Source organism: Emydura macquarii, unplaced genomic scaffold (assembly GCF_026122565.2).
Source record: "Emydura macquarii macquarii isolate MOO-44397 ecotype Brisbane River unplaced genomic scaffold, CSIRO-AGI_Emac_v2 contig_3328, whole genome shotgun sequence".
Lineage (NCBI taxonomy): Eukaryota > Metazoa > Chordata > Testudines > Chelidae > Emydura > Emydura macquarii.
In genome coordinates this window covers 3,211,472-3,229,953 of record NW_027133465.1, presented here as the reverse complement: position 1 = coordinate 3,229,953, position 18,482 = coordinate 3,211,472, and the positions used below count along the sequence as shown (strand labels likewise).

The window sequence follows — 18,482 nt, the reverse complement described above, 5'->3', positions numbered from 1 at the left end:
CCTACAGAACTACAATATATCTAGTTCAAAGCCACAGCAAGCATCACAGTTATACTGTAAAACCATGACACTTCATGGAAACCTTAATTTATATATTTCATGCTAAGCACTCATTCTGACGAGCAAAGCATAATCTTACCTCTCGACACACAGCTGCTATTTGTCCTTCATCCATGCAGGTCTCGGTTACGACATCCGTTAGGGAGCCTCCTGCCAAATACTCCATAACTACCCACAGTTCATCTCCTACAAGGTAACTATAAGAGGCCAAAAAAATAACAGAAGGTAGTTGTATTTCTTTAGCCAAAAAGCTCAGAGTAAAGCTATTTTTAAAATGTAGTGGGCCACTAAGCATCTGTGTCTCCTTCTGAAGCCTAAAATGCCTGTAGTCAGTGTGAACGGATGGAAACAGCTACAAGCATGGTGAGAGTTCAATTTGTTTAGAATATCACCAGGTTGAATCATCACTGGGATTTGCAGTCTGTTATCATCCAACTTTAAGTTCTCAGTCATTTTTACTTTATGAATTACACCTATGCGGTGTACAGCTATAGTAATGCATATATCTATGCCATGCCACAAGTCCTAGAGCACTGTTATGGGAGAGGTAACTCAACCAATCACCACCCTTACTCTGCAGCATGCAACAATTTCATTGATTGTATGAGAGAAACTGCAAAAATGGTGGATTATGTGGCCAAATTGCCACACCCCTGTACCTAACGGCCACCTGCATAAATCCACACAACTCTCTCAGTACAACACAATCATCCTCAATACCACAACCAGCACCTACAATAATTCCCAAAACACAAACACACCCCTTCACCAGAGTACACACCCTTCATTCACCACCTGCAGAAATCAACACATCTTCCAGCACAACCATTCCTAGACACCAGTCAACACAACCACCTACATAACATAACCAGCATACACATGGAAGTTGTCTGTTGCATCAAATTTTTAAGTTCTCATCCATTTTCTTTTTTTTTTTTTTTTTTTTTTTTTTTTTTAAAGTTAAATAAAGACATACATGACTATGAATTAGCCCTGCGACAACATGGGCTTTCAGCTATTAGTAAACACAATTTAGCAGTGCTAGAGATTTAAGTTACTCATATAATATTTCTGGTACTCCAATGATGTATTATTTGATGTACCCCACAAGTTTGGGACCTCATCATGATAAGTGCTGTATAACACACATTAAAAAAGGAGCAATCTCTGCCCCAAAGAGCTTCCATCTTCATTTAAAATGAGGGAACACATAGATGAAAATAAAAAGCGCGGGAGGGGAAAGGGAGGATGGGGAAATAGTAATATGCTCCTGCTTTGTCATGGGTCAGCTGTGTAGAGTTTTTTTAGAAAATATTGTACGTTCTTAAAGTTTGATAATTAATTTTTACATTACACCAATGATACCTAAGGATCACAAAGCAATTTACAAAGATGAATGACAGTATCCCTGTGAGATATGCAGGCCTGATCACAATTTACACAGAGGGAAAATGAAGGCACAGAGGTTAAACAGATTTTCCCCAAACAACATCACAGAGCCAAGCTCACAGTCCAGGCCTCTGGTGCCTAGTTCCATGTTTTAATCACAAGACCTTCCTTGGGCCAGATTCTGAAGATCTGCTTAGTGCAGGGGCAAAGGACATGCCCATTAGGGAGCTGGTTACAGCTGCCAGATTTTCAAATTGCCTTAGCCCAGCCATTAAATTAGAGTTACCTAAAGCTCTAATTTAATGATCTGGAAAAGGCTGAAATATGCAATGCTTTTTTTGCCTGTCTTCACAGACAAGGTCAGCTCCCAGTCTACTAGACTGGGCAGCACAGTATGGGGAGGAAGTGAGCAGCCCTCCGTGCTGAAAGAACAGGTTCAGGACTATTTAGAAAAGCTGGACATGCAGAAGTCCAAGGGGCTGGATACAATGCATCTGAGGGTGCTGAGGGAGTTGTGATTTCAGAGCCATTGGCCATTATCTTTGAAAACTCATGGCAATCGGGGGAGGTTGCAGACAACTGGAAAAAGGCAAATATAGTGCCCATCTTTAAAAAAGGAAGGAGGAGGATCCAGGGACCCACAGACCGGTCAGCCTCACCTCAGTCCCCGGAAAAATCATGGAGCATGTCCTCAGGAATCTTTTTGAAGCATTTTGAGGAGAGGAAGGTGATCAGGAACAGTCAGCATGGATTCACCAAAGGCAAGTCATGCCTGACCAACCCGATTGCCTTCTATGATGAGATGATTGGCTCAGTGGATGTGAGGAAAGTGGTAGACATGATATATCTTGACTTTAGCAAAGCTCTTGATATGGTATTCTTGATACAGTATTCTTGCCAGCAAGTTACAGAAGTATGGGTTGGATGAATGGACTATAAGGTAGATAGAAAGCTGGCTAGATCATTAGGCTCAACAGGTAGTGATCAATGGCTTGGTGTCTAGTTGGTAACTGGCAACAAACGGAGTGCCCCAGGGGTCAGTCCTGGGGCCGGTTTTGTTCAACATATTCATTAATGATTTGGAGGATGGAGTGGATTGCACCCTCAGCAAGTTTGCAGATGACACTAAGCTGGGGGGGAATAGTAGATACGCTGGAGAGTACAGATAAGATACAGAGTGACCTACACAAATTGGAGGATTGGACCAAAAGAAATCTGATGAGGTTCAAGAAGGACAAGTCCTGCACTTAGGACGGAAGAATCCCACGCACTGCTACAGACTGGGGACTGACAGGCTAAGCAGCAGTTCTGCAGAAAAGGACCTGGGGGTTACAGTGGACAAGAAGCTGGATATGAGTCAACAGTGTGCCCTTGTTGCCAAGAAAGCTAATGGCATATTGGGCTGCATTAGTAGGAGCATTGCCAGCAGATGGAGGGAAGTGATTATTCCACTATTCGGCACTGGTGACACCACATTTGTAGTAGTGTCCCCAGTTTTGGGCCTCCCACTAAAGAAAGGATGTGGACAAATTGGAGCGAGCCCAGCAGAGAGCAATGTAAATGATTAGGGAGCTGGAGCACATGATTTATGAGAGGCTGAGGGAACTAGGCTTATTTAGTCTGCAAAAGAGAAGAGTGAAGGGAGATTAGTTGAAGGCTTATTTCTATCTACCTGAATGGGGTTCCAAACAGGATGGAGCTAGGCTATTCTCAGTGGTGACAGATGACAGAACAAGGAGCAATGGTCTCAAGTTGCAGTGGGGGAGGTCTAGATTGGATATTAGGAAAAACTTTTTCACTAGGAAGGTGGTGAAGCACTTGAATGGGTTACCTAGGGAGGTGGTGGAGTCTCCATCCTTAGAGGTTTTTAAGGCCCAGCTTGACAAAGCCCTGGCTAGGATGATTTAGTTAGAGTTGGCCCTGCTTTGAGCAGTGGGTTGCACTAGATGACCTCCTGAGGTCCCTTCCAACCCTCATCTTCTATGATTCTATGATCACATGTCAGCTGTAAATCTAGTACAGCAGGGCTCTCTCCTGACCCCTTCCTGGTATGTCCACAAAACGATGGGACAGAGGGTTGTGGAAGAGATGGCTGGCATAGGACCTGGTTCTGTTGTCCAGTTTAGAATTTCCCCCTTCCAGAGAGCTGTGATGAGTAGTGTGTGTGTGTGGTCTTGAGGTTACAAGTAAGGCACTGGGATGAAGAACTGCCATCTCTGGCATTACTTCATGTGACCTTGAGTAAGTCATCTTACCTCTTTGCCTCAGTTTACCCATCTGTAAAGTGAGAAAAGCTACCTTCCTTGACAGGGCCCATAGTGGGAAGCTTCATTTATTTGTCTTCCTCATAGTCAAGGCCAGTTATAATGTCCATCTCATCACCATTACCCTCCTCTGTTTTTAAAGTTAAATATGCAGAAAATAATCTATTTTGTCAGCTTTACCCATTGTATTACCAGGACATTCTGCAGCCTGTGGGTCTGTGAAGCAGATAGGGTCAGCAGAGAGTAAAACAAGAACTCAAATGAGATTAAGAGCTGCTGTGCTGGGCCTGATGTGCATTAGTATCGATTTAAGAAAGCTTCTGTCTGATCAGATGGCCAATCCGACTGCACACATTGACGGCCAGAGGAAAAGATAATAGATGATCTCAAAGTAACAGATAATTCTCCAAGTTCTCCTAGGTAGAAAACCAAGTGAGTGTCCAGTGCAATGATTAGCTGAAATCTTTCAAATAAGAGAATCAAGTAGTTTTAAAGCATAATCTGGCTTTAAAATAGACAGTACTGAGGCCACAAAGGACTGCTGGGGGAAGGGGGCGGGCGGGTTGTTCCAAAGTAACACTGACCATTCATACTTGTGCTAAACGAGACTCTTTAGCTCCATAAAGGACAGGTATGGTCTAGTGATCAGAGCCCATGACTAGGAGCCAAGGAGACCAGAGTTCCAATCCCAGCTCAACAATGACTCTGCATAGTACCGGGCAAATCCCTTGAGTATCCTGCAGGAGCGAACACAGGGCCCAGGAACATGGAGTGACTGGCCTATGTTTTCCCGCATGTGCCGAGAACACTGCCTCTAGACACCATACATCCAGGGGGAAAGAAAGCTGTGGTGCAATGCCCTCTTCACTGCTCTGACAGGAGTCTTTTCCCCAACAGTACAAATTCCATAGGTGCTGGGCTACCACTGGCTCTGCTATCTATGCCTGTGCAGTAACTCACTCTTGAAGGAGACTATAGTGGTGGAACAGCACAAATTTCTCCATGAATACTCCTGCTTACCCTATGAAACAGGGTTGTTCTCCCCCAATGGACTCCCAAAGCTATTGTATCCCAAATTCCCCCCACCCACTTTTAAGGTTATGTGTCTAAACCTTCATCTTTCCAGCCAAGTACAATTAGACATGGATCCTTTTCAGATTTCATCAGCATCCTTAATTGATCAGTGGCACTTTCCTTCCCTTCCACACTAGTGCTTTCTGCAGCATAACTCAGCTCGCCCAATGGCCAAGAGATTGGGAGAGAAAATCAAATCACCTGTCCTGTACGCCCCTACACAGCACAACTCAGTGAGCACCAGCTGGAAGCTGAAAAGTAATTCTGAGCAGCCAATACATGCAGAGCAAGCCAAGAACCATGCTGGGAATCTGAAGCTATGCCATCAGTAGCCATATGTGCATGCCAGAACATGAGCACCTAAATAACTGAGAGATCTTACACAATGTGCAAGGGTGCAGAATTAATTCAAGCTTCCTGCCAGCTCCAGCTGAGTAAATGTGATTTGAGGAAGCAGGTTGGTGCCACCTCCAGGTTCATTTTGATCTTTAACCACAGCAGAGGCCAGTATTAGTCACTGAACTGTTTATTGCAATTCTTTTTGGCAGTTTGAGACATGAAAAGACACTGTGTGTAAAGATACAGGATCAGGAATCACGACACCAAAGTTCTGTTCCCTCCCACTGACCTGCTGTGTGACCGGGGCACATCACTTAGGGTCAAATCTGGTACCTTGACTCATGCTGTATAGTCCTACTGAAATGGGGCTGCCTATGGCAGTGGTTCTCAAACTTATTTGATCATGCCCCCCTTCTTTGTGTCGTAGTCCCTTACTCCCCCCACCGCCTAGTTCTGCAGGCAGAGCGGCGGCTGCTGCTGGCCAGGCACCCAGCTCCCAAGGCAGAGCTGCAACCAGCGGCAGTACAGAAGCAAAGATGGCAATACCATACCATATCACACCACCTTTACTTCTCCGCAGCTGCTGGCGGCGCCACTGCATTCAGAGCTGGGCACCTGATCAGCAGCCGCTGCATTCCTGTCGCCCAGCTCTGAAGGCAGAGCAGCTTCTCATGCGCCCCCAGAACACATTCCGTACCTTCCCCCCCCCCAATTTGAGATCCTCTGGCCTATGGAACAAGATGTTACTCAGCACGAGTCAGTGTGGGAGAATCAGGCCCAGAACTTCTCTGTATTGCCGTTTCCTCCATCTGTAGAATAATGATGTTGGTCTCTCAGGCTCACAGTTTACAAGGTACTTTAAGATTTTTCTATAGAAGACACTAGATAAATGCCAATCATCACTACAAACCTGCTCTTGTGAAAAATCTTACAGAATTAAATAGAAAACGACAGCTCTTCTATAGCTTTTTTGGACAATGACCCATTATTTGATACAAAGTTATATTCCTACTGTAGAGCACTAAGCTTTTTAAAAATTAATAGAGAAGTTAGCATTGTCTATTAAATTTTAGAGATGCACAGAACAGTATTACGTTTCTGGGAGCCCTATGGTTCTATTCGTATTCAATTGCATAGAACTTTTCCATCTCGGGGACAACAACTGAAGGATTTTATTTCTGTGGAGTTGGTTGGTTGGTTTTGTTTTCTTGGGGTGGGATTTTTTTTTGTTTGTTTGTTTTGGTTTGGTTTTTTTTTTTTTTTAAGGAGATTTCTCTAAAAAAGAGAAAAAACAAAGGCCAGTTTCGGTTATGCATAGGTGCAAGGGTCCGCCCATACACAAAGCACTGGAGGATTGGGGTTAAAAGTAAAAATACATTGCATAGTATTTTTTAAACAGCGCCTAGCACAACGGAGACCCAATCTGGTTTGGACCTCTAGGCTCTTCTGTTATAAAATACATTTCAGATGCAGTTCAAGGTGATATACAAAAGTAGATAATGCATGATTAGCTCCATTTTACAATCAGAGGAAATGGGGCAATAGAGGGGCCTATGAACTGGTTTTCACACAGGTATTGAAAACCTACAAATCCATAAGAGACTTGGACAAGGACACACAGCAAGTCAATGGCAAAGCCACAAATATAACCTAGATCCTTCACTTCCCAGTCCAGTTGCATAACCGCAAGGGTATCCTTCCCCAGGCTGCCTTTTGTAACAAGAGAAGATTTGTCAAAGCAAATGTAGGTTCCAATCTGAAATGCATTCAGTGTCTCAGAAAGGACGGGATAGGCCCGATTCATCACCACATCACTCCCTTTTTGCACACCAGCAGAACCATAGGTTTACACTGCTGCAAAACTGAAGTAGCACAGTAGACCTAATCTATACACTCTAGCTTTCTCCCATCTTGTCAATTTACAGACTATTTGGGAGCGGCTTTGCCCATTGTCTACAGAAGTAGAATGATCGGTTCCATTCAAGAGGCCTTTTGAAAGAAGGGCGAAGACAAAATCAGCAGTTTATGTACTGAAGCATTTAAACAGGAAGACAGGATACGTAATTACCCTGTAGCCCAGATTTCCTCAATGACACTAAGATGGGGAGAGTGGTAGATACGCTGGAGGGCAGGGATAGGATACAGAGTGACCTAGACAAAATGAAGCATTGGGCCAAAAGAAATCTGATGAGGCTCAAAAAGGACAAGTGCAGAGTCCTTGCACTTAGGATGGAAGAATCCTATGCACTGCTACAGACTGGGGACTGACTGGCTAGGCAGCAGTTCTGCAGAAAAGGACCTGGGGGGTACAGGGGACAAGAAGCTGGATATGAGTCAGCAGTGTGCTCTTGTTGCCAAGAAGGCTAATAGCATATTGGGCTGCATTAGTAGGAGCATTGCCAGGAGATGGAAGGAAGTGATTATTCCCCTCTATTCAGCACTGGTGAAGCCACATTTGGAGTAGTGTGTCCACTTTTGGAACTCCCACTATAGAAAGGATGTGAACAAACTGGAGAGAGTCCATCGGAGGGCAGGGGGTTGGGATAAGTACTTTGGTGGCTGAGGGTTGTACTTTCTTTTATACTAAGAGTTATAGATCCCAAGAGATCAAAGAGAGGCCCTTGAATCTTTTAACATGTGGAAGGAGGCATCGGTCTTTTCAGCAAATAATTTCATCTCCTCAAAGGGGAGGTCGTCCACCATCATTTGGTCCTCCTTGGGGAAGCCAGAGAGATGAAGCATGAGGCCCGTCTCATCACAATGGTAGTCGAAACAGAACGAGCTGTCATGCATCAAGTGTAGATTGGAGAGACATTTTCACCACCAGCTGGCTTTTGTTAATCCAGGCGTTAAATTGGTCCTTGTGAGAATCATGGAGCTGTTCTATAAAAGAACAGACCTGCACATGGTTCTGATGGTCATACTTAGCCCACAAGGCTTGATGGTTCACCACTCTATATTGGAGGGTGGCTGAGGAATGGCCTTCCTACCAAACAGGTCCAGGCGCTTCCAATCCCAGTCATAAGGGGTGAACTTAGAGTGGTGTTGGTGGCACATAATATTTCTTGCCTGCCCTCTTCCAAGTTGGTGGGATGGATACAGCAGTCTGCCATATCACCTTGGTAGGGTCCAGAAGAGCCTCATTAATAAGGAGAGCCACTCTGGAGGAGATGGAGAAATGTAGAATGTCCACCAACTTGTGATGCAACTCAGACACCCCTTGTAAAGGAATTTGAGTGCCTCTGCCACCCTCGGTGCCAAATTCTGGAACAATTTAAAGACATCTGCCAGATATGGCAGAGGAGGCATCACCGTTTTGTCTGGTGCCAATGATACGAAGTGGGCTGAAGGAGTGACTTCCTCAACTTCGACCTCTGGGATTCCTCCCTTGCCTGCTTGGGGTGTTCAAATGTCCTCGAGGCAGTGGCTGAAGGAGGATAATCGGCCATACTAGAAGTGGCGGAGGCCTGTTGCCTTTGGGCCTGCCAGGGGTCCCAGTATGGCCATTGTATTGGGAAAGAGCCCAGTGGTTGGTATCATGGTTGCCCAAAACAGGGAGGCTGTGGGTCAGAGGGGTGGTATGCTCAGTGTGCAGAGTTAAACTGGGCTCTGTATGGTGGGAAGAGCATCGGGAAGCTAGGTCCTCTTACTCACTTTCTGATTCCAACAACAAAAAGGGCAGTGCATAGCAGGAGGTCATTGATGAGACACGGGCTCTGAGTGAACTCGGTACCGGGGCCCTGGTACTAAGCAGAGGAGAGTCTGATATGTTGGACACCAAAAGATCTATCGCATACTGGAAATGTTAGTGCATAGGGTGTCGGTACCAAGATGCTTGTACCAACAGAGTTGGAGATGCAGACCTGATAGCAGTGTCCATCGGTGCCTGGTGTATTGTCAGCGGTACCGATGTTGATGACTGTACCGACAGAGCCTTCCTCAGAGTGGATCTTCTATGTTTCTCACACCCCCATGGTACCAACAAAGTTTCTTTGCCTGCACCTATCTGGTTCTTAGGTGTTCCAATTTGCCCTGTTGGTTTGGTACCTTGAGTGCCCTGAGTACCAGATTTTGTTTGCTTCAGTGCCATCGGTCCCAATGATACCTACCAAGCCAGAGATCGTTTTCAGGGCAATCACTACAGAGATTCACTGACCTTTCCTTAGAGGCATTACGTGAGGGACTCACAGGCTTCGCTCAAAGTGGAGGGTTGTGGTGATGGCTCCCGCCGAGATTCCGGAGGTTGAAGGGCTGACTCCGTGAGTAAGAGTGTAAGCCTGTTTTCGGTCCTTCCTGGCTCTGGGCTTCAGTTGCTGACACAAGCCACACTTGTGGAATGTGATTCTCTCGTAGGCAGCAAACCCACTGCAAATGTCAGGTCAGTCACTGGGATAGATTCCTTGCAACTGAGGCTCTTTTTGAAGCCCGAGGAGCTGGGCATACTCTTGTCCGGGCAGCCCCCCCACACACAGGGTGTCGATAGAAGACAAAGTCCTTTTCTTTTCTTTTCTCAGGCAATGGCCAAAATAAAAATGTGAATGAAGCAAAGAAAAAAGGAACTTCAAAAGAAGGTAAAATTAGCGATAATAAGAGTTAATCTGTGAATGGACAACGCTAGCTCCGATCTAGCCAGGGGCAGTTGAGAAGGAACTGAGGACGGACTGGCCTGCGCACACTGGCTAGCCTCGTGGCAGGCAGGGAGTGGTGCATGTGCAGGCAGGACAGATTGCTACCAAAGTTCTCCAATCAGCAGCGCAGGGACGCAGACACACCTACAGAACACCACTCGAAGAAGAATCATGATTCAGGGAGAAACATACCACAAGAGCTCTATTAAAAGTAAAGTCAGCTTAAGAAACTGCTAAAGGGACAGTGTATTCTGGCAGGTTTATTTCTCTGCAAGCTGGATGTCAGCACCGTTTACATCAAGGCTTCAGTGGAAGAGAAATGAAAATGTAAGCATCATGGCTTAGTTTCCATTTCTCCTCGGGTGGTAGGAAGGAAATTACTTTTAGTGTCTAAAATGCAGCAAGGGAGATGGATACAACCTGGAATCCTGACACTGTATCACTAAAGTCTTCCAGGCCAGCATTTTTACAGTGAATCAAGTGCTAGTGAAGGCTGCTTGATGGAGACACCTGTCTGCTAGGTACTGGACTGAGAGCACCAAATTCATGGCACAGTTTCTATAAAGTGTTACTATCAACCCGGGTTGGATTCAAACAGAATCACCGAGGAAGGTGACAGGTAGTACCCGTACAGAGCCTGTCTTTTAAATCAGAACATACCTGTCCAAGTAGTTGACAATGTTGGGGTTTTTGTTTTCCCTCATTACAAGGATTTCATTAATTATTAGTTCTTTCTTGGGTTGCTGTTGCAAATTCATCTGTTTGATTGCAACCTAAAAGTAGGAGAGAAAAAATGTAAAGCATTAATATGTTAACATCCCTAGATATCTGCCAGTTTCTAGTCTCTGCTATTTATGTCCAGTTTTCAAATAAAGTTGAGCACCGCTTTATTATTTCAGGGTACCGAGTCGTTTTGTAACTGTGCAAGTACTTTCATCCAGTCCATTTCCAGAAGTGTTCAGTGTAGCAAGTCAAAAAATATGGAGGGGCAAGTATTTTCCTATTAGAAGCCTGCATCACAGTCAGACAGGTTTACTCCTTGCAGTACTCTTGGCAAAATAACAAATAGCTCCTTAATACAATACGAATTGATTTATTTTAAAAGCCAATAAGGAATCCAACTTATTCTGGATCAGTGTCTTCTTTCAAATGCAAGTCATGCTTCAAGAAATTTGTGAGACATTCATTTAGCTAAAGTGCAGTTTTCCAAGGTACTTATTTCACTCTGTTATAACTAGAGCTACAAGGTGCTATTTGGACCTGAGAGTCTGGTTAAGACCAACTCTAGCCATAACTCTGGGGATGGGGTTGGATTCTTATTATGGTCTCTTGGTTTGTAACCTCCTACAGTGCTTCACTACACACACACACACAAATCTCTGTGTGTATATATACACAGAGTAGACAGAGATCTGATGCAATGGACTCTTCTCCATTATATCCAGAGAATCACAATACCAGCATATACAGGCCAATTCAGCCACTCTTACTCATAGTATGATCGTTTAATCTGTTAAAATCAATCATACTGCTCAGTATGAATAAGATGACAATCAGTTTGATCATGTTTTTTTGTACAATATTTAGACAAAGATAAAGTGAAGGGAATGTAATTATGCCTTTATGGCGAAGAGCTATTTGCAGAAAAGGCAGCATTTCTAATGGATGAGAGCCAGCAAGGAAAATGCCAGTGTGGATGGGTACAAACAGCACTTAAGATATTATCATGACAAGTGCTACAGGAAACCAACACCGATGAGAATAGATCGTGCTGATTGTCAATAGTATTTACAATGCTGACAAACTGTAGTTTGACAGTAAAATATGCAGTGGTGACATTTGTTCCCTTAGGACAGGAGGAGTGAAAAACAAAAGGTCAAGCAACAGAGGGTATCTGCTCCAGACCTCACCAATCTTGAAATCTTGAATTGTAAGAAATTAGCAGCAGTGAAAAGGGTTCCTCTTTTCAAAGATCTGAAGTCAAACTCTAATTAGATCTTAATTCACCCCTTTTCAGTTCCTAATACAGTGTCAACAAAAAGCAAAAAATTGCAAGACTATTGGTATTTAATTGTTGGCTTTGTATAATTGCAAAATGGACGCATATTTCAGGGACTAACAATGCTACAAATTTTCATGTTTATCTCACTACTAGCTTTAGCATGATCAGAATGAACAGAATTCTATCATGGCAAAATTCTCATTTGTCTAATAGACATGCAATATTTAGGAACTTATTTTCTAAGGTATTGCGAATCCATCATCATTAGTTTATGGTACTGCCCATAATGTGCTTGGTGCTTTCTAGACATTCAAAATGAGATGGTGTGACATTCTGTACCTCAGAGTAGCACCCTGAACCACCCCAATATTCACCACTGTGATATGATTAGGCTATATTATTTTGTACAAGGCTTGCCTTGTGAGGTATCATTTCAAAAGTCTTGATCTGTTTACCCTTAAAATCCTGTTGGAGTTGTATGTATTATCACTGTATGTGAAGTTATGAAATATTGCTAGATGTGTTACTGAAATATGTTGAGAGGTTGGAGCTGCCCACAGTTGGCCTTTCAATAGGGACAAAGGAGCAGCTATCACTGGCCAGACAGGTGTTGATGGCCCATCAACAAGAATCCACTACCTCAGAGACTTCTCAGAGAGGGCACATACCTACTGAGGGCTGCCTAGACCCCATGTCACAGCAAGAATCTTTCTAGCAGCTGGAACAAAGTATAAAAGTTCCAGAGGGGTATAAAAGTATAAAGTATAAAAGAGAAACAATGACATCATTTGGCCTCTTTCCTCCCTCATCTCAACACCTGGAAGATCATCTGCAAGACAAAGACTCTGAACTGGGGAAATTGGTCCCAGGCTGAAAGTAAATACAGCCTGTGTACTGAGGTGTATTGAGACTGCTTGGTTCAAATCTTGCCTAGTGTGTAGAATTTAGACTGTGAATTTATTTTTATTTCTTATGTAACCAACTTTGATCTCTACGCCTGCTACTTATAATCACTTAAAACCTATCTTTCTGTAGCTAATAAATCTGTTTTATATTTTACCTAAAACAGTGTGGTTTTGGTTGAAGTTCTTGAGGAACCTCAGCTCAGATTACAAAGGCTGGTACATATCCACTTTCCTTTGACAAAGTCGCAAGCTAATTAATGAGCTTCCATTGTCCAAGGGAGTCCTGAGCAGTGTAAGACGGTATATTTCTGGGGTACAAGTCAGGGGGCTGGGGTGATTGGCTGGTGCCTCTCTCTGTATTATTCATGAGTGGCTATGGGAGCAGTCATGCAATTTAGCTGGGTGTGGGGCTCCATATGCTGATGGCTGAGTAACCACAGTGCCTGGAGGGGTTCTGTCACTGGCATAGCTTTGTCTGAGACAGCCCAGGCTGGAGAATTAAGGGGGCACAGCAGACCCATAGTTCCAGGTTGTACCCCAGGGATCCTGTCACAGATGGTATCTGCCTCAAGGCTCTCTCAGTCTTCGGGCACGGAAGCAAACTGACAGAGATTGTATTGGGAAAGGGAAAGAAAGATTTTCTGTGCAGGTCAATTAGATTCACTGTAGGCAGCAGATGGGAAGTGGGTCTATAAGAGGGACTTAAATGAGGCTAGAGGAGATGTTTTGTGAAAGAGCTCAGGGAAATTGAACTATATAAGTAAATATACAGTATGTATGTTAATATTACATATGACTGTTCACACACACACACACACACACACACACACACACACACTCTCTCTCTCGCTCTCTCTCTCTCTCTCTCATGTCTGCAAAGAAAATCCTTCCCAATCTGAAGTTATGTAGGGTGTAGAATTTAGGAGCACCTGGTTTTTCCCAGTCCTAGTTCAGACCACTAGACCATGCCCCTCTCTCATTACATTAAAACAAGTGTTCTCATTAAAACTAAATGTCATGAATCTTTGAAATCATCTCCGTATTTTGTAGTATCAACTAAAACTTGTACGGGCTGTTCCAAAGCTCACTGAAGAAACAATTTGGCAGCACTTACCTCCTGTCCTGTAGCTACATCCATTGCAGTATATACTGTGCCTGAAGCTCTAACCAAAGAGGAGAAAAAACATATTATTAGTGCTAAACAGCAAGAGCGACATCTTTTATTTAAAGAAGAATTTTCCAATCCATTACATTTTTTTTAAATGAACATTTCATTTCTACTCTGTCTCCACACAACATCTCCAAGAGTAAATAGCAATCTAAAATATTTATGAGCAAACCCCAATGGTTAAAAAAATGACAATATATTGGGGAAATGGCTATAACACAATAATCTCTTGACATGGTTAGGCTCTTGGTCTTGCAGTTGACTGAACCTTGTTCTGAAAAATCATGAATTTGGAACATAATTTGATCCCATCTAAACTGACATGACAGCACCAAGGCTCCCCAATATGGCAGAGATTACAGGGCAGACTGAATCAGTGTGGCAGACAGACATGGCATTTGTAACGAGGAATACAGAGAGCTTGATTCTGCACCCACTGGATTCAGTGGCAAATTTTCCATGGACTTTAATGGCCCAAAGAGAGAAAAAAAAAGCTTGAATATTTTAAATGGCACAAAAGTTAACCATCTGTATACTCAGCACTAAGAGAAAACAGTTATACAGTAGATCAACAGCCATCCTAAAAAATGGAGTCAACTTATAGTAAAGAAAAAAAGTAATTTCTCCCTGAGCCATCTGTTTGCTACTCCTTCTCCTGTACCCCACCGTGAGGGGACAAAACTAAAGCTGAGTGGAGAGGGTTAATTCTGAAAGCAAATCTGTAATTTGAAGATTGGTTTGTGCACTGGAAATAAGCAGTTCTTTTCCTCCACATAGATATATTTAGCAACACGGTCATCTAATGACATATATTTTAATATTAAACAATCACACAAAACCTCATAGTCAATGACTCAAGAGGATGGGGGAAGGAAAATGTCATGATGCTGTTTCCAGCAAACAAACCCAGCTTGGTTTTTCTGTTTTGTTTATACCGAGTGGGGGAAGTTGCATATACTAACCCTTGTCCGATCTTCTCAAAACGTGTGTATTTCTTTTTCGGGTCACCCACACTCACGATACTTCCTTTAAAAAAGGGGGGGAGGAGAGTGATTTAAAATTTTCATTGTACATAAATGCAAGAACAAGCCCTTACACATCAAGGCCTCAACCTCACAATGAGTTCTGCAGGGGCAAATGCCTATGACTGCCCTGGGCAGACGCAGGAGTTGTTCACATGGAGGTCTCTGCAGGATCAGGGCTCAAAAGAGAAATAAATAGTTTGCTGGAAGGCCCATAAGCTTCATTGTCACCACATTTAACATACAGTGGCTGCACATATTTTTCCACCTGTGTGGCTGCTCGGCTCCCTTGCGGGGAGAGGGCTGAGTGTAGAGGATAGGAATTTGTATTTAGTAGAGCAGGGCAGAGAAAGGTATTCCATTTCACAGAGGATTTTGATAGCTGGAGATTGGCTTTCATTCCAATTTGGCACAAAATTTTGAAGTTCTCCATGAAAGGGGATAGAGCTCTCACCATGGGGCAGTTTGCCTGATAGGCTGCCCCAAAGTCATGGATCCTAGAGGCCTTGGGGTCCCTAGCCCCAAGGCTGACTGCCTGTGGGTTGCCCCAGATCCACAGACTCTAGAAGCCTTGGGATCCCTGGCCCCCAGGCAGTCTGCCAGGCTGGCGAGCTGGCAAGAAACCAGGCAGGGTTCTGACAGAACCCTTCCTGCTTTTCAGAGGACCTTTGTCAAAAGTCAGTGGAGTGTTTCAATTTTACTTTTACTTGTTCTTCCACTTACTGTTTGCAAAGAGATTTGATCTTCACGACACACTTGAGTGGTAAGGAAATATCATCATCCCCCTGTATAGGTTGGAAATCAGAGGGGAAATTAAGGCCAATTTTTCCAAAAGCAGAGGTAGGTGGAAAGAGCCGAATGGATGCCATTCTAGGAGTTAATATGGGAATTAGAAACAACACAGTGGCAAGCAATATTAAAAAAAAGTTATTTTCAGACATCACTGGGGAGCGGTCAAACCACAGGATCTGGGGCAGAGAAGTAATGGAGAGGAATGACGGGGCAGCGCAACTACACCAAACCCAGAAATTGACATCACAATTACAGAAATGACCCTTGCTCCTTGACGGCAAGAGCTCAAGAAACCTCTCTTCCAAAGTGACGCATGGGCCATGGGGTTCAGGCTGTATATGTGCTAAAAGTTCTTAAAACTGTATTTTTAAAAATCTTTCCATATTTGTAGTTGCAAGAGAAGCTGTTAAATGTCTGCAGGAACTCTAAGTAGTTGTCAGAGGACCCATCTAGGGGCCAAACTTGGACCAAGTATGAGCAAATTCAACTCTGCTCCCTTCAGTGGAATCACATTCACTTACACCAAGACAATGTATAGCAAAGCTTCCAGCAAAAACCCAATCTTGCAGCCGTCAGAGGGTATTGCTAAAGGCACCAATGTGAAAGCATTAACACAATGCAGAACACAAGCCAGTAAGGTTGACATATTTAATACAACACAGCTGTAATGACTTTGCAAGAGTTGCATTCACATTTCTTTAAATTACCCAACTGATTCTATTTAGTAGCCTTTTGTTACAGAATAGTCGCTACTTTGCCAATGGAATATAACGGCCCAATCCTGTAAACACTTACTTATGCATATCACTCTTATTAAAATCAGTGGAAATCCTGCATGAATAAGACTGCTCATATGAGTTACAGGTCCAATATTGGGCCCTGAAAATGTGATCTTTTAGATAACGGAAAATTTGATTTTACATGAGCAAAGATAGGTTTAAGTTTCATTTTAGTGGGAACAAGGCATCCAAATCCCCTAAATTGCTTTGAAAAAAATCTCAGCCTGAAGTGTTTTCCCTAATTCAGTTGTTAATCTATTTTTCCCAGAACATTCAACGTTATGGGGCACATCCTCGGCTGGTGTGACTGGCCATAGATCTACTCAGATTGTAAGCTCTTTGGGGGCAGGGACTGTCTTTTTGAACTGTGTTAGTAGAACACCAAGAACAACGGGGTCCAGGCCCATGTCTGGGAACCATGGCGATACAAATAACAGTAATTACAGAAATATAGGGCGGGTAGGGACCTCAAGAGTCCAGCCCTCTGCGCTGAAGCAGCATCAAGTAAAACTAGACCAGCCCTGACAGGTATTTATCCAGCCTGACCTTAAAAACCACCACTGATGGGGTTTCCATAACCTCAACTGGAAATCAATTCCAAACCTTTTTTAACTACCCTTATAGTTAGAAAACTTTTCCTCATTGACTTCAGAGGCACTACCCTCATTTATATCAGCTGAGGAGCTGCCCCTGTGTGTTGTTAGGATTTATATTTGTATTACAGCTGATTTGAAAGTTATGTTTTATTGTCTTACATTTTTAAAATTTGCTTCTACCAGCTGACTACTTAAAAGTCAAGAGGTTGAGGGCCTTCGATTTTATCCAGGATTTTGAAGAGCGCAGGGCCTGATAAAGCCGTCTGGTTAAAGGAGTGGGAGTTTTAGTGAGGAGAGTCCCTTTTATTTGATTTTGTTGGGAAGAGGGATGGAGATTTTCTGAGGGTTGCTGCTGGTTCTCAGTTGTACTGTATTGTTAAATACATGTTAAATGTATTTTTAAATGTAAATATTTAAATGTATTCAATAATGTTAAAGGCACTCACAGCACTTATAAATTGAACTCAATAACTGTTGAAACCATTTGGAGACGTGATGGAAAGCTTTGCCTAAGTTTTCCAAAGCAGCTGGTGATTTGGGGCATCTTGAGTTTTGAGACGCTTGCAAGGGCCTGATTTATGAAAAGTAATGGGAATCAACCCTCTGAATGTCAGACCTCTTTAAAAAGGTGCCTGCCTCCTGTATGGCACAATCATGTGTTGCATCGTCTCTATAGGAAAAGAGCAATTTGGAAGTTTTCTAGCTATATCTTTTGCTGGTTTTCTTTTGGTTTTTGTGGGGTTTTTTGTAGTCACAGTAATAAGCTTTTCTCACCTTGAGTCTAACGCACAATTAAATATAATCATCCTAGAGCTGAGAAAAAGCAACATCTAGGATGGCTTCAGCTTTCACACTGGAAACAAATATATGTATATATTCAGGCCCTAATTGTCACGGGGTTTGAGCATCTGCGGCTCCCACTGAGCTTCACTTGCAATCATCGTGCTCAGCATGCCTGAAAATAAAGGCTCTCGGTGCTTAAATTTGCACTTGAATTGGCCACTGAATAACGCAAACACTGAGTCATAAAGTGAAGTCTGAAGTGAGAGATCTCAAAATGTAACTCTCACAGGATCTCTGCTTATTGAGGATTTGGGAACGGAATTTGCCTCTAAGCCACCAAATAAATTACAATATGGATTTTAAAAGATGACGTACTTAATTTTTCCAAGATCTCTTCATCTGACATCTTTGGCTTTTTCTTCTGTTTCTCTGTATTCCTTGTCAGTGTGTCAGGGGGTGTTGTGTTGTTTTCAGATGGTGAGGGGATAGGCGAGGTGGCCACATCTCTGGTAGGAAGCGGCGGCAGAGGCTCTACCACAGAACGGGTGTAAACCTTGTTTGTTGGGAGGGAAGAAATACGTTTCATTAAAGGACAATTAAAAATAAAAGATATCTATGCACTAGATGTATGTCCTTAGCAGTCGCATGTTCCAACCCATGAAAGAAACATTACTACATTAA

The 18,482-nt window shown here is 43.2% G+C and overlaps 1 protein-coding gene across 3 annotated transcripts in view; it reads right to left on the bottom strand.

The window, feature by feature from the left end:
- Positions 1–18,482, bottom strand: part of PAK1 (p21 (RAC1) activated kinase 1) — a 105,255-nt gene that overhangs the window by 16,028 nt on the left and 70,745 nt on the right. For all 3 annotated transcript variants that reach the window (XM_067533239.1, XM_067533237.1, XM_067533238.1), the window contains exons 7-11: positions 18,177–18,354; positions 14,792–14,855; positions 13,776–13,824; positions 10,415–10,527; positions 140–257 (exon numbers count right to left, since the gene is read on the bottom strand). In XM_067533239.1, coding sequence (XP_067389340.1) covers positions 140–257; positions 10,415–10,527; positions 13,776–13,824; positions 14,792–14,855; positions 18,177–18,354 — 522 coding nt within the window. The remainder of the gene's footprint in view (positions 1–139; positions 258–10,414; positions 10,528–13,775; positions 13,825–14,791; positions 14,856–18,176; positions 18,355–18,482) is intronic.